General features: G+C 34.6%; 1 protein-coding gene across 1 annotated transcript; it reads left to right on the top strand.

Moving 5' to 3' along the window:
- Positions 1 to 734: 734 nt before the first annotated feature.
- LOC139852937 (nudix hydrolase 9) lies at positions 735 to 3,950 on the top strand. The gene is made up of 9 exons (XM_071842282.1): positions 735 to 915; positions 1,007 to 1,081; positions 1,490 to 1,546; positions 1,921 to 1,982; positions 2,076 to 2,134; positions 2,430 to 2,578; positions 2,803 to 2,946; positions 3,272 to 3,430; positions 3,566 to 3,950. The coding sequence occupies exons 1-9, from the start codon at positions 859 to 861 to the stop codon at positions 3,662 to 3,664; spliced, it is 861 nt and encodes a 286-aa protein (XP_071698383.1). The 5' UTR covers positions 735 to 858; the 3' UTR covers positions 3,665 to 3,950.
- Positions 3,951 to 16,979: the final 13,029 nt, after the last annotated feature.

Raw genomic sequence — 16,979 nt, 5'->3', positions numbered from 1 at the left:
AAATAATTTGAATTTAATTAATTAATAAAATAAAACTAAATAATATAATAACTTAACAAAAAAATGAAAAATAAAATAAAAATGTGGGATCAATTACCTCATCACACAACCATCACACCATACCACTACAAACTCCATCACGCTATCACCTTTGACAAATCACCACTATACCCCACAAAAACACCCATCACACCCCATCACGCCCGTCACCACTAAATAAGGTCTTAAGGGATGAGGGGACACCTTGACTTATAAGCCATCACCCAATCTCATACTTGAACGGTATGGTATCGTAAATGAAAGAGAAGGGAGTTGGATACTTCCAATTTAGAAAGAAAGAGTCGAAAGAAAAAAACACTAAAATAATCAATCCCTTTATTTTCTTTCGGGAGGTGATTCTCACACACCAATTTTTGATCAATTTACACTTTTATCTTATAAACTCACAATTATACCCTTAGATTAATTTAGGGAGGTGAACTTATATTATTATTTTTATAACTACAATTAAAGATATAATAAGTAATTAGGTGTAAATGAATAAAAAAATTACGTGTGATCATCACCTCCATTTTCTTTCCTCTCATGAACGGTCAGTTATTTTTAATTTTCCTTATTTTCACTCTTTTTTCTCCAAAACAAAAAAAAAATAAAATTAAATAAAAAATAAAAATAATGAAACAGGGGTAAAATTTTCTAGATTGTTTGCTAAACTTCCATTTACCTTCTCTTTTCAGAAACGGTATGTAACAGGATCTGTTTTAGTTGATCAACAATCATGAGCAACCACTAATATTATTACTGTATTATTACTACTGTTATTATTTGATTTGATTCGATTTGATTTGATTTGATTTGATGGAGAATGAGTATAAGCTTCTCCTTTCATGTCCATCTGGCCTCTCACCTTCACAGGTATACTTTCACACACTCACATTTATAACGTCAATTACTTTAATTAACTCTCTTATTTTCAGTCCTTAAAATCATCCATTAATTGTTACAGGTGTCAGTGATTTTGGACGAATCGTATGATAGAGTTCAACATCCGGATCTTGACTTAGAAAACTCCATTTCCGAGGTTAGTTTTCATATTGCTTTTGCTGCTTTATTGACTCATAATTTCGAATTCGATTGGTGCTAAATCTGTAGCTTTTAACCCTAATTTTGGGATCTGAATTAATGATTGTGATAGCATTCATGGTTTTTGTATTTATACAGTCATACATACCATCAATTAAATTGATAAATGATGACGCATAACCACTTTAAATCGAGTACTTTTCAGAATAATGTGAGAATTATCTTACTGTTTGAATAGCAAAACTTCGATGTTCTTGCTTCAACATATATATCGTGAGCATTACGGATTAGCAATGTTTCTTTTCCATGCTACGTCTTTCTGTTAATGCCAAATAAGATTGCATAAATTAAATTACTGCTAGTATCAATGCATCTGATGTTCTTCGGTTTTATCTTGTTTTTCCAGATATGGAATCAAAGGGTTCAACAAAGCCCATCATTGTTCAACGGGAAGAAGTTTAGGGTTCGTAGATTATCTTATAAGTCTATTTCTTATTGCACATTCAGCTGTTTTAAGTTATTGTGATTCATGCCGAGTTAATAGTTGAACCGATGATTTTGCCTAATGGAAAAGTTGATTTTTGAATGGTTTTCATAATTACGCACCCAAAGATGGTACCTGCACTGGCCCATTCATGATTGTTTTATTTTCTTATCAGAACGAGTTGGAGCCGAATGCAAACACTTAGATGCACAACAACAATCAAGCCTAAACTCTTATTAATTTATTACTTCTGACAAAAAATAATATTAAGAAGTAGCGCGGTTAAACTTGAGAACGCATATTTGTATTGTTGCATAGAGTGTTCTAACTGTTTAATGGTTGTTCTGATTTAGTATGGAGGAGTAAATGGTGGGGAGTCCCAGGTATGCCTTCACCTCGGTCTAACAGATTATAGGTACTCATTCTGTATAACCTAATGAATAATTATCATAGTTAGACTCGAAAAACAATGGCGTATCTAACTTTGTATGTCATTTTACTACTTCAGGACTTTTGTGGGGACAAACTTGAATCCTTTATGGGAAAGATTTCTGGTTCCATCTCAAGGTAAAAACTATTTGTACCACGTGCAGATAATACTCTGTATCCTATGTGGCCATGTGCTAAATTAATTTTAATAAACAGACTACATGTCAAGACTTAACTGCACAAAGTGGTATATTTACATCCTTAACATTATCTAATGACATAAGTATACATCTTCCCTTGTAATAATTTCATCGATACACATATTTAATCACATTTTGGTCAGTCTGCATCCATCTTGTTTTTATATTACATGTAATGTAATAGTCTACAGTCATTGTTTTAAGCAGAACTATATCTTACATTGTTTATGCAGATGATTGCAAACAGTGTCAACACACATCTAGTCCGTTGGGTAACGGTGCAATTGTAGAAACATCTGACAATAAGATACTCGTGCTCCAAAGAAGTAATAATGTTGGAGAGTTTCCTGGTTACCTTGTTTTTCCAGGTGGCCATCCTGAGGTGCATAATCAATGTAGTATATCTTAACTTCTGTCCGACCCAAATCACTTCTTTTTTTTGTTGAATTAATTAAATGGCAGTTGTGTAATTATAATAACAATATTGACCCTTTGTAGAAAAATCAGTGTATTTGAATTTTTGCTTCTTGCTAGTGATTAGGAAAACAGTTACTTAGATACTATATATGATGCCTGGGCCAATCATATCTTGTTTATAATTGATAGCCTGAAGAAGTTGGTATTATGTCCCATAAGTGTCAAGATGGGTTGCAGTACTCAGAAGTGAGCAATGTTTCAGTTTCTCAAGAGATGTTTGACAGCATTGTTCGTGAAGTTGTTGAAGAAATAGGAGTACCTGATGCATCCCTGGTGAGAAATAGTGCTTCAAATGTGATTATTAAAGTTATGATTTTCATAGAATCCGATTTTTTTAAGCAGTAAAAAATAATATCTTAGTTTACTTAAATGATAGTATATGAGGTTTTATGTATTAGTATTATTTTTGTAGTTTTTCGACCCAACTGACTAGTTTCCTTCTAAATGGGTCAATATTGCCACATGTAGACAAATTTCTCATGCAAGAAAAGCTCCATTCTCTTTCTAAAAGCATATAATAATTTAGAAATGGTCTACCATTATCATTCTCAAAGTTTTGAAATGAAATTTGGATATTTTATTATATGTTTTGTTGCAGAGTGACCCGTTATTGATTGGAATATCCAGAAGGGTATTGAATGTCAGACCAGCGGCTTTTTTCTTTATTAAGTGCAATCTTCAGTCAACACAAGTTCAACAATTATATTCCAGTGCACAAGATGGCTACGAGTCAACAAAACTTTATACTATCCAACCTGTGAGTAATTGTATATTATCTGCATCAAAACAAGATTTGGTTAATTAATTAAAATCACATAACTTGTTTTTACTGGCTGTAATGCTTTAGAAAATTGCTGTTTTATGTTGTTGATTAGTCTTTAATATTAATCAGAGTGAGTTGGAGTACATGGCATCCAAAATGCCTGGTTGCCACCGAGGAGGATTTGCACTTTACAAGTTTATGTTAGAAGCTGGGACGAAAGTTCACTGAATGCATTCAAGCTACCAAGTCCTGTTTATCTATTTGTTTTACTTTTTGATGTTTATCAAACTTTTATTTTGTGAAATCCTTGTAAATTACCGAAATCGTGTTAGAAAATTGCTTTCATCAAATTTAGAACATATAATACGAATGCGTGAAGAGTGAATAGCCCGCAGGGTTATAATAACTACTAACTTTATAAGGGAAGTTGCCAAGGCTTTTAGCCGGTGGTATCATGGTGGTCCTAACTACGATGTTAGGCTCAAGTCTTGAGGATGACGTCTTTGTACATATTTATGGTAATTGAGGGTGTGAGTTTTTGTTTTTCTAAAAGAATTTATAAGCAGTTGGTAAATACTGGTTACGAAAATAAATTAAAAATGTTAAAGTTTATTTACCTAGCCCGGTTTTACAAGTGATTGGTAGTCAAATAATGAGGGATATTTTTCATGAAAATTGGTTTTTAATCCAAATCTTAGATGCACATAATCCAAAGGTTTAATATAATCAATTTATATTTATATCATCTACTAAATGTGTAAATTGTTAATATCATTTTTGATGATTTGACACTTCCATATGTAGTGCTATGGTAATGTGTCACTTTGAGATCAAGTTTGATAATGACACACATTTGTCCTTAAAATCCTTTATACGTTAAGTTGAATTCTAGTTCTAATACTAATTAAATTAAATTTTATCAAATTAAAATAAAAATAATACTCGTAATACACTAACTGAATTAAGGGTATCGATGGAAATGGTCACTCGATATATCCACCCAATCCACCCGACTCATTACGGATATGGATGAATGTAAATGAATATGGACACGAATATGGATAAACCTTTATGGATATGGATGAACATGGATATATCCATTAACACCCGAAATACATATACATATACAAATACATAAATACATAAATATAGATATATGATAACACATTTACTATCACAAATGCATTTATCGTTACACGTACATTTTGTTTACCAACTATAATAAACAAGTAAAGCTAATAAAATAAACATACTAATTACATATTTGATTCTTCTTAATCTATGTTTAATGGTAACTTCAAAGAATTGTGAATAATTTTAGACAAAAATTACACGTTTTTTTTATAGATTTTAATTATGTCATGTTATATTTATTTTTGCTATATTACGTTTTCTTTTTCATCGAATATTCGAAAATATTATAACTTTTATTAAATATGCAATGAATATCATTAACCTGTTTGATCCAGTGGATATTGATATGGATTGATGACTTGAAATTAAATGGGTATTGATATGGATGAACAAAACCTAATGGGTATCATTATGGCATCACCCGATCCATATCCAATCTGTTGTCATCCCCGATTAAGGGTGTATTTGATTGCCTTTTAATAGAATAACTCAAAGTTGAATGCTGCATCGATGAACATTCAGCGTGTTTGTTGGTGACATTTGAATGACAAATGATGTTGAACCATTCATCAATCTGTGTTGAACTATTCAAAGTTTGATATGCTCTCTTAACCATTCAGCACCTCCATTTCTTTCATATCATTCTTAAACTATTTTTAGATTATGTATCAGACAGTTACCATTTATAAGATTAATAAATTGGTTTTACATTATTCATAATGATAATCAACCATGTTATTTTCGTTCATAACCTAGTTCATTCAAACATAAGAACGCGCAATCCCCACAAAACGAGAATGACTAACTTAATCAGAGCCAAAACGAGACCATAAAAAAACAAATACATATAAACATAAGAACGCACAATCTCGACAATCACAACACATCAAAAACAAACTAAACGAACCAAATACACAAAAACCAAAATAACCGAGATACAACTAGGAGGCTCCGGTACCATTCCTTTTATCCAGTCCTGACGTCATCCCCTTAACTTTGTCAATATGGATAGCTTTCCCAATTCGAGAAGAAAAATGATACCCACTAAGTTATAATGTTCGCCGAAGAACTACTAATGCGTGTACTCGAACAAGGTGCAACCCCCGATCCCCAATCTTGGAAAAAACCATTTTATTAGCAACCGAAGTACCCGCGTCATTAGCATCTGAGGTACCCGCTTTATTAGCATCTGAAGTAGTTGCTTCATCTTCGCCTCTTAAGACCAACTTTTCCTTAGACTTTTTAGCTTTCTTTTTCCTCTTTTTGGCTTCCGAATGCTTAGGACAAAATACAGAAGCAACATTAGTCGAATCTAATTTAAATCCTAGAGGTGGACAACTAACCAAATGTCCATTTGAATCCGAACATTCCACGGTGACATGATCCAAAACAGGAGGCACGTGTATTACCGAGTCTGAAGCAGGAAACATATGATTCAGAACTGAAATGAAAATTTTGTCTAAAGAAGTTGATGGGGGCAAACCCGATACATCAACCTCCCCTAAACTCGTGAATTGCAACCCGACTTTAAACCCGTTCGTATCTTCATCCACAACCTCAAGATATACATGAAGCGTAAATAGCTCCTAGAGTTATAATTTAATTACTACGATATTCAGAACTCACGTTAAGATGAAAAATAAACCCTCAATCCTTTACCGTAGCAACACAATTTCAATTTTAAACATAACTTTAGCGGTTAAAGGGTTAGATGGCATGCTTTTATGTTGGCCTTCAACTAGGGGTGTTCAATATCTAGTTTAAAACCGTTTAAACCGAATATGAAATTGAAACCAAATCGGAAAAAAATAAACCGAATATGAAAAAAGGTTTTTGAATCGAGCGAAACCGACACCGAATTTGAAATCAGTTTTTCGGCTCGGTTTACAATTTTGAAATTTTTGAATTTCGTTAATCGAAAATGAATATAAAATCCGATACAATTTTTACAATATTAAATAAATATATCAAGTTATTAATATTATTATATACACGTACGATATATGATTTGAGTAGATATCTTAATTTTTCAGGTCATATTATGTTTACCCGAATTTAAAATCCTATGTAAATCTCTAATTTCATATTTTTCCTAATTTCTTTCACTTTACATTTTTGAAACCGTAACAGTTTCAAGTAGACTTTATATTCAAGTCGATATAGGTGACTATTTATGTTGAATACCTAAAATTCATATGCAATTCTTTTGTAACATTTTATTATTAGAATAGTATATACCATTACTAAGACATCGATAGTTTTCATATTAATTATTGATTTGATTTATTTTATTGATATAATATGTATATTCTATTCTATTAATATAATATTCTATAAATGTATTATATATTAAAAATTGCATATATGTTAAATATTAGTTTAGTATGATACTATACAAAAGTTAATAATATAATGTTTGTTCATCTCATGAAAAAAAAATCGATTCGGAAGTTAGAATTCGATTTTAACCGAAACCAAAGCGAATTCAAATTCGATTTTTGGTTTGTTTTGGATTCGATTTTGATATTTAAATTTGACTTTAATTTGTTTAAGTTTAAAAATTTAAAAAACGGAATCAAATTAATCAAAAACCGAACCGATGAACACCCATACCTTCAACATATCAAACTAAAAACAACTCCCACAATTTTCAGATCATAATGAACACACTATTATTAGACACGGAATTGTAAAGAGAAAATTGGATCATTGGTCCCTGTGGTTTACATGAAATGGGGTGTTTGGTCCCTGAACTTCATTTTCGAGGTGTTTGGTCCCTATGGTTTACTAAACGCGTATGGGTGGTCCCTCCATCAAACTGACGTCAAATAAACCCGTTAAATTCAATCATGTGCAATGCACATGAGGGTATTTATGTCATTTTCAATTTGTTTATTAAATTACCAAAATATAAATGACCAATTATCTTTTATCTTCTTCTTCATCATCAAAATATTCAACTCTGCTCAAATTTTTCTTCATCTTACTTTTACAAAATCACAAAATAAACAAAACTAATTAATAAACTTAATCTTAATCTTCAAACACCCTTGCTCTTCAACACCATTGTTCGTCAACACAGAGCAGTAGATCCCAAACAAATGAGCATATCTACACATTAAAACTCTAAATTTAACATATATCGCAAATTAAAACACAAACTCTTAATGAATCAATTTTAATCATTAGTTAGTAACAAGACATCACAATAGATCTACATATAAAAAGATAGAGCTGTTTACGTACTTTGTAACTTTATTATATTAAATTGATAATTTAGGTTTACTTTATTAAAAAATGCATTTTGTTGACCTCTACATCTGATAGAGCAAAAATAAAAAATAAAAGAAGAAACAAAAATCAAGCTTTAATTAGTAGCAAAACGCAGCAAAAGCATCCTCACACTGTCATTTCAAGTGTGTTTATATATACGTACAAACAAAAATTAGTTATTGAGGTAAACAAAAAAAATACAATTAAAGGTTACCGTGATGCAAACGTACATGGTCGTCTTCTCCGGCGAGTAAACGAATTCGTTGACGTGGTGATGACTGAAGATGGCATAGATGCTTCGGGTATTTCATCAATTCATTGGTTGTTTCTTCGCAGTGGTCGTATTCTCCGAATGTTCATCACCACCAAGAACTGTAACATCGTCGTTGGATACGTATTCTTCAAGTTTTAAGTAATGGTTTTGAATTCTCATTTGGGGTTTAACGATTCCGTTAACACATCGACATGACTCGTGATATAGCCCCACAATTTTTACTTTCAAATTCAGGACTTGAAACTAAAATCACAAAATCACGAACACCCTTTTGTTCCTCTGGTGGTACCCATGACTAGAGCTGATACTCTTAAGAAGAAAGATGACGGTGGGAGTATGAACTGTGGATGGTGAGGGGAGGAGACAAGGATTCAGATTTGAAGTGACTAAATTTTTGATTTTGATTTTGATTATAGTTTTAGTTTTAGGTTTTAAATCTGATTTTGATTTTATTCGATTAGGATTAGGGATTAGGGATTTTAATGGGAAAAAAAGGTTGAATGATTGAAATAAATGAAGGGGAAAATTGGACCACGAAGTTCAGGCACCAAATGCCCCATTTCATGTAAATCACAGGGACCAATGGTTCAATTTTCTCTTAAAAGAAAAATGAAAAATGACGATTTTACCCATCATATGTTTGTCACGTGTTTTCATTTGACGAAAGAAATAAACGGCCGTCAGAAATAGGGACCATTCACCCCGGCCATATAAACCACAAGGACCAAGAACCCCGAAAATGAAGTTCAGGGACCAAATACCCCATCTCATGTAAATCACAGGGACCAATGATTCAATTTTCTCAATTGTAAAATATAAAAAAGTTCACCAAGAGTACAAAGACTCTTTTTTTATTGAACAGCCAAAACCAAGAGTACATAGACAAATTGTGCTTGGGGAATTAATCAAACAATTGAGCAAGTTTATATTCATTAGAAAATATCAAAAACCACTAAACCAGATGCATATGTTCTAAAATAACCAGATAATCTCTCCTCAAACAACCAAAAGACTCATGGTCTGTGATGTTGAAGCTTTTTCTTTGGCCTTAGCTGTAAACACATAAAAGCAAAGAAAATCAACAAATAATACAACCGGATATATAAAGAACATACAACAATGTTAAAAGCATGTCTAAAAATGAAAACTAGAAGTGATGTGGATATATAGAAAGATTACTTGGTTGGTGTGACCACACTTCTTCTTCCTGCAGTTTACAGCCCTTGGGTGTAGGCGAGCATAACACCTAAATCATCCCAAATCACTCAGAGAAGTGTAATCACAACCTAGATAGTGTGTGTGTTTGAGAGTTTTTAGAGTTTTGTAAATACTAGTGTAATCTATTCTTGTGAGTAATAGAGTTATTTTCTCTCAAATTTGTGTCTCCCAAGTCCAGGCGATCCTCTCTTCCTAACAAGTGGTATCAAGAGCTTGGTTAGAGACGTTGGTCGAGTTTTGGGTTTTCTGAAGTTTTCTCAAAATTCAATTTTGAGTGTACCATTGGATTCGTCTCGTCGAACCGAGTCCAACGTAAAAAAACGGCGACTTAAACGGAGTTATAACGAGCCCAGAAAACGCGGTCAAAGTTTGGTCAACTCGTCGGAATTTCACCGGAGAAGACGACCGGTGCCGGAATTTTCGCCGGAGAAGACGATCACTGTAGCAGTCATGTAGCAATTCATTGTAGCAGTCATGCAGCAATTCACTGTAGCAGCTGGCGGCAATGTAGCAAGTTCGTGTAGCAGTACTGTAGCAAGTTCCTGTAGCAGTACTGTAGCAATTCTGAAATTTTACAATTTAGTCCCTGAAATTTTCAGAAATTCATTTTTGGTCCCTAAAAGTTTAGAAAATTATAATTTTGCCCCATAAGTGAAATTTAAGCCGCGAAGTGTCTATTCCACCATTTTCAATCGTTCCGGACGTAACGGTGATATCTGTTTTCTAAAATTCAACCCCGTTAGTGTTGAAAAATCATTTGTAAGGTGATAATGTCCACAGAAGAGTCAACATCATCTTCCGGAGCTATGATTATGCTCACAGCCACAAACTACACGCTGTGGAAACCTCGAATGGAAGATCTCCTCAGCTGTAAGGATTTGTTCGATCCTATTGAATTGAAGGGTATAAACCCTGATTCTTCCAAAGAGAAAGAGTGGAAGAAATCAAACCGAAAAACTATTGGTCAGATCCGTCAATGGATTGATCATAGTGTCTTCCACCATGTTGCACAAGAGACAGACGCATATGTCCTCTGAAAAAAGTTGGAGGACATGTACCAGGCCAAGACTGCTCGGAATAAAGCCCTACTGATGAGGCGTTTAGTCAACATGAAGCTCAAAAGTGGAACGTCAGTTGCCGAGCATACCAGTGAGTTCCAGAGCTTGGTTAACCAGTTATCGTCTGTAGAGATGCCGTTTGGCGATGAAGTTCAGGCGCTACTGCTACTTAGTTCCCTTCCCGATAGTTAGGAAACGCTGGTAGTAACACTCAGCAACTCAGCCCCGAATGGCAAACTTACCATGTTAATGGTCAAGGATGCCCTCTTCAGTGAAGAGGCAAGGAGAAAAGATATGGGCACAGATCAGACTCATGCCTTTGTCACAGAGAATCGGGGGAGACAGTTAATGAGTAGCAAAAATAAATGGAGAGGCAGAAGCAAGAGCAGGGGCAGGTCAGCTGATGGCAGAAAATCAACATATAAATGCCATCATTGTGGATTAGAGGGACATATGAAGAAGAACTGCTATAGATTGAAAGAGGAATAAGGTCAAAGCAGTTCACAGCCGAAGAATAAGGGTGGAGAAACATTAGTGACTATCTCTGGTGATGTAGCTTATTGTTCAACCCATGATAAGACATGCCTTCACGTCTCACGGGAAGAAACAAAATGGGTGGTAGATACTGCAGCTTCCTACCACGTGACTCCATATAAGGAATACTTCACAACATACAAAGCTGGTGACTTTGGAGCTGTGAAGATGGGAAATTCCAGTTCCGCTGAGATTGTCGAAATTGGTGATGTCAAGATAAAGACAAGTTCCGGGAGCACAATCACTTTGAAGGATGTCCGCCATGTGCCGGATCTTCGGCTGAATTTACTTTCTGGGGTAGCTCTCGACAAACAGGGCTATGATAGTCATTTCAGTAGAGGCACATGGAAATTGTCAAGAGGCGCTATGATAGTCGCTCAAGGACACATTTGTGGCACACTATACAAAACTCATGTGAAGATCTGCACAGACAGCCTTAATGTTGCAGAAAAAGAGGCTTCACAAAATTTATGGCACCAGAGACTCAGTCACATGAGTGAGAAAGGGTTGTCTACCCTAATAAAGAAGGAGCTTATTAATGTAGACAAGGATGCTGCGCTAGATCCTTGCAATCATTGTTTGCTTGGTAAGCAGCATAGAGTCTCGTTTAATTCCTCTTCAACGAGAAAATCAGAGCTACTCAGTGTGGTACACTCTGATGTTTGCGGTCCCTTAGAGGTTGAATCAATTGGCAGCAATCGATACTTTCTGACGTTTATCGATGATACTTCTCGAAAGGTGTGGGTATATTTCTTGCGGACGAAGGACCAAGTGTTCGATTACTTCAAACAGTTCCATGTCATGGTAGAACGTGAGACAGGAAAGAAGTTAAAGGGTCTTCGATCCGACAACGGCGGTGAATACTCTTCCAGGCAGTTCGATGCCTATTGCAGATCATATGGCATACTACATGAGAAGACAGTTCCACGTACCCCTCAACACAATGGTATAGCAGAAAGAATGAACCGAACAATTGTGGAACGTGTTCGGAGCATGCTCAGTATGGCTAAGCTGCCAAAGCCATTCTGGGGAGAAGCAGTCAGAGTCGCATGTTACTTGATCAACCGATCTCCATCAGTACCACTTAATTTTGAAGTTCCGGAGAAACTTTGGTCTGGAAAGGATCCATCATACTCTCACTTAAGAGTATTTGGATGTTTGACGTACGCACATGTATCCAAGGAGCTCAGACATAAGCTGGATGCAAGGACCACTCCATACATATTCATAGGCTATGGAGATGAAGAATTTGGATACAGATTATGGGATCCAAAGGAGAAAAAGGTGATCAAAAGTAGGGACGTGGTGTTCCATGAAAGCCAGACAATAGAAGATATTGAAAAGCCCACAATATCTCAGAAGACAAATGTTGCTGCTCAGGTGCCAGAGGCAACACCGGAATCATTCATGAGAAATGAATTTTCAGTGCAAGAAGAAATGCCAGAAGTAGAAGATAATGAGTAAAATGACGGTGCTGAGCAGAGGGAGTCACAACCCCATCTGTCAGACGTTCCAGAACCATCACAAGGCCAAGATGATGGTGGATCTCCTCAGAATATTCTAGAAGTTTGTAGATCTGAACGAAGCCGGATTCCATCGAGTAGATATCCAGAATCCGAATACCTTCTACTTACTGAAGATGGAGAACCAGAGAGTTTTCATGAAGCATTAACTCATAAGGATAAAGAAAAATGGTTGCTCGCAATGCAGGATGAGATGAATTCTCTACAGAAAAATCAAACTTATGAGATTGTAGAACTTTCACGCGGAAAGAAGGCACTGAAAAACAAATGGGTGTTCAATCAAGAATAGAGATCGAAACAAAGGCTGACTTCATTCAGATGCTACTACCTCTATACAAATCGAAAAGATGCGTAGTCAGTGGCCATGGCTCCGTATGTGAGTCCTCCAACAACTGACCAATTTTCAGAACCAAACTCGTCTTCGTTTGATCGTGGCGACTGTTTAAGTGCGATTAGGTCAGAAATTTTAGCACAACGTTACAAAGACGTAGTGACTTTCGGAAGGCTATAAATCCTAAACCGTATATCGGATTAAGACGAGTCTTAAACGAAAAGTCATCTACTTGAACCGAAATATCTGGAAATAAACTTTTCCAGTAGCCCAGGTGACTGATCAGATCCAGAAAACAGTAAGCAAGTGCTCCGGTGGGATTCTTGGTGCTTGATGCTCATCACGGTTCTCATCCTTGATGCTTATAGCTTCAAGTGTACAACTCGTTGATGTGTTTGCATCACTTTTGACCAAGGTTCTACCATCAACACACAAAAATCAAGACTAAGAATTAAGACACAACTCATGTGAGAGTTTGAGCAAGGTGATGAACCAAAGTTGCATCACTTTTCTTAGTTTCAACACAAATACAAGTCTTATAAAGCTATAAACTTTGAATCAACTAAATAATCAAGACCTTAAGCTAGAGGGCTTAGATCTTAACTAGATGTAAAAAGTCTAGATCTCATGCTATTGGTGAAACCCTAATTCAAAACACTTAGACCTTCAACTTTACACAACCATAAGCTATGAAACTTAGATTTTGTAAAGTAAAGTGAACACAAATAAATGAATTCTTGTTTTAACAAGTTAGATGACCATAAGTTATATATCTTAGATCAATCTTACATGTGTGAAAGTTGTAAACTAGTAAGCTTAAACTTTCTTGTTCTTGAACTTTCAAAGTTAGACTTTGGTTACAAGATTTATGAGATCAAAGTTTAACAAGTAATCTTTGACCAAGCCACTTAAACAAATCGAAATCCATAAACATAAATGATAGATTTAAAGTCAAAAATAAACAAGTTCAAGTAAGGATTCTTTATATAAAAAGATATCAAGTCATAAACTTGAATCTTCATGAAATGAACTTTAAAGTTTCAATACTTGAACATGAAGAAGATCATAAAGTAATTTGATCTTAAAAGTTGTTACAAGTTCATGTAGAACCAAAAGCTACAAAGCTTTAATCATTGTTCTTGCTTCTTTATCATAAAAGAGATCAAAGATTGCAAGATAACATGAGGATTGAAGTTATAAAAACCAAAATCCAAAAATAACAATGATGATGATGATGCTACGGTTTTGAGAAGAAAAAGAAGAGAAAAAGAATCAAAACCTTCAAGTTTCTTCAAGAAAAGATGAGAGAAAAGTAGAGAGAAATTTGAGAGAATAAGTGTGTGTGTTTTTGAAATGAGAATGAGATGTTTAAAATGAAGTGGTGGTGTTGGTGGTGACCCTTAGGACGACTGTTAGCATGGGGGGTGGGGGGACCATTTGCTTGCTATTGGATGGTGGTACATGGTGGTGGTTGTACATGTTGGGTGGCATGGAACAAAAGACTAAAAAGTGTAAGTATATGGTACCAAGCATGCTTAATCTTGTCTAATTAACTAATTGGGTTTTGTCTTATGCTTAATGGGCTAAATTAGTCCATTAACTAGTCCATTAAGTGAGCCCATCAAGTAAGTAGGATGGGCCTTGGAAGTCCACTAAGATAAAGTCCATTAAGGTGACTAGTAAGCCATTAGTAAACACTAAGCTTAATTAAGGGACCATAAAACCAAGTAATTGCCATTAATAATTAACATTTACGTTTACGCAGTCATAATATTCCAATTATGACGAAAGTTTAACGTGTACCAAGTACGTATCTCATTTTAATCCTTAAGTGACACTAACGGTCGTAAATGCAATCAAGGATCACGTTAAGTAATTAAGTACTAAAAGCACGTTGCAAGGCATTAGCGAAAGTAATTAACATAATTAATGATCCCAGAATATAATCTATCACAGTACGCACAAATATGCAGTTTCGTGAAAGCAACAAGTAAAAACATAAGTCGAAAAAGGTCGGGTCGTTACAGGGTTTGAATCTCTTCACATGACTTGCGACAATTACTACCGAGACAAAGATAATTGATATTCGAGCCTGAGCTAGTTGACGCGCTTACCTTTGAAGAAAATGAGATATCATTGTTAGTAAAGGAAGGTATTTTTGGTGAAGATTTGGTTGAATTTTAGATGGGAAAGAAAGGCTTTTTTGGGGAGATTTGCTTAGGGTAGGATAATTTTTTTCATTAAAAGTAAAAGGTAATTCTTTGGGTGTGGGAGGGTCAACAGTCGAAAGTGATTGTTCCCCTATGTTAACTTTGTCACCAAGTTTATCCTTATCCTGGATTTGAAAAGTCTTTTTGATTTCCTCTACCATAAACTTGGCCCCTTGTACTTTTTCTTTTGAGGGAAAATAGCCTTTGTAACTTTTTCCATTGAAAAATGGACATCGATTGTTTTGGTTACCTTTATGGGCGTTTGGTATTTTAAATCTCCACCGGTAACGGTAACGTCACCTTCCTCCAATTGTAATTCTGGCGTAGATTGGTGGATATCAAGGATCGATGAAGCTCTCTGAGCTGATAATTCGTTTTGTTCTTCCAAAGCTTTGAGGGTAAGCTGCAGTAAGGAGTTATACTGGTCAATAACGTCATCATTCACAATCTCTAATGATTCATTATAATTAACTTCTTCAACCCATAAATTACACATTGAGATGTATGCAACATTTTCTTTTACCAATTTGTTAATAGGACCTGGGTTATAAACTTCGATCAAGGAAAACACGACGTCGGATCGTTTGAGATTATGTGATTTGTTGTCAAAATGTAAGACACTTCCGAAGCTTTTCGCTACTTCAATAGTACAATCGGGAGAGCAACAATCATGTGGATACCCGATATCGTCACTTTTACAATTCTAGAGAACTTGTTTTTCCTTTGGATCATCGGGATAACCTCAAGAAACTCAAACTCATTCATCGTAGGGCCCATTGTCATTCTCTTAAACTTGCTTTTTCTGAACATTGGACTATGTAGCCGAATAATCCCCACCCAGAAACCTATTTGATGGCGATGAATCGGATTTTAAGCCATTTAATCAGTTTCAGAGTTGTGATAGGGCATTTATCAACGATGAGTGCAGTTAGATCTAACGGATCACAAGTTTGTTGATTTTTGGGAAGATTGATGGTTGGGGTAGTGGAGGTTGAATTCTGGGGATAAAGGCGGGGTGTATATTTTGGAAGGTTTTTGATATTCAAATCATTTTTTGCATAATCAACGAAGTTTCTGCCGTTAATGATTTTACCATTCGTAGATCTCACAACATTAGTTGCGTGGGTTATATTGTCGAATTTAACGAATGTGGAAGACCGATCCTTCCGTCATGATAGACCTTGTATTGTGTCGTGTTCTTGTAGGAAATTGTTGATTGTTGTCCGGTTAGTGAAACGTGATAGATTACCTAAGAATATGGTGGATTTTTGTGGGAAAGAAGGATGATTTTTGAACTTGGTGTAATTGTTATGATAAGAGGGTTGAACTTTGTGAAGATGGTTTTGATTGGGATTGAGTTGGGGTAGGTGGGTTTGAAATTTTGAAAGTTTTTGGAAGCCATTGCTCCGCTTTTGTGAAGATGGATTTTATCAAGTTACACAGACAGCTACTGTTTTGGAGTTTTCTTGCCAATAATAATTAGATATCGACTCATTCAATATGTTCAACTTGGCTGATAATGTTTGTAGTTCCATTTGAAGTAATTAATTAATATTTAATTATAACCATGTTTCTAATATATATTTTTTTCCTGTTTTCGCGTTAAAGAATTGTTATAAAGTTTTCATTTTTTCAAAAAAAAATAAAATAAAAAGAAAATAATAATAATTATTAAAAATGTTTTATTTATTATTGTGAGTATTATCTATAATTTATTAACTTTTATACTATATATTACGATTATAATTATAATAATAATAATAATAATAATAATAATAATAATAATAATAATAATAATAATAATAATAATAATAATTTGGTTCAATAAATTAAGTTTCACGTTCCCGTTTATTTCGAAAAAAAAATTGTTTGTGATTTTACTTAATTAGATATCAAGTTGAAAAACAAGATATTAGTGATGCAATTGTTTAGGTATGAAGATCGTAAGGGATATTTTTGTTCGGCGTTTAGTTGATCTTTTTATTTTA

The sequence above is a fragment of the Rutidosis leptorrhynchoides genome, chromosome 6, assembly GCF_046630445.1.
Source record: "Rutidosis leptorrhynchoides isolate AG116_Rl617_1_P2 chromosome 6, CSIRO_AGI_Rlap_v1, whole genome shotgun sequence".
Classification (NCBI taxonomy): Eukaryota; Viridiplantae; Streptophyta; class Magnoliopsida; order Asterales; family Asteraceae; genus Rutidosis; species Rutidosis leptorrhynchoides.
Note: the sequence above shows the minus strand (reverse complement) of the source record. Positions and strands in the feature narration are given on the sequence as shown.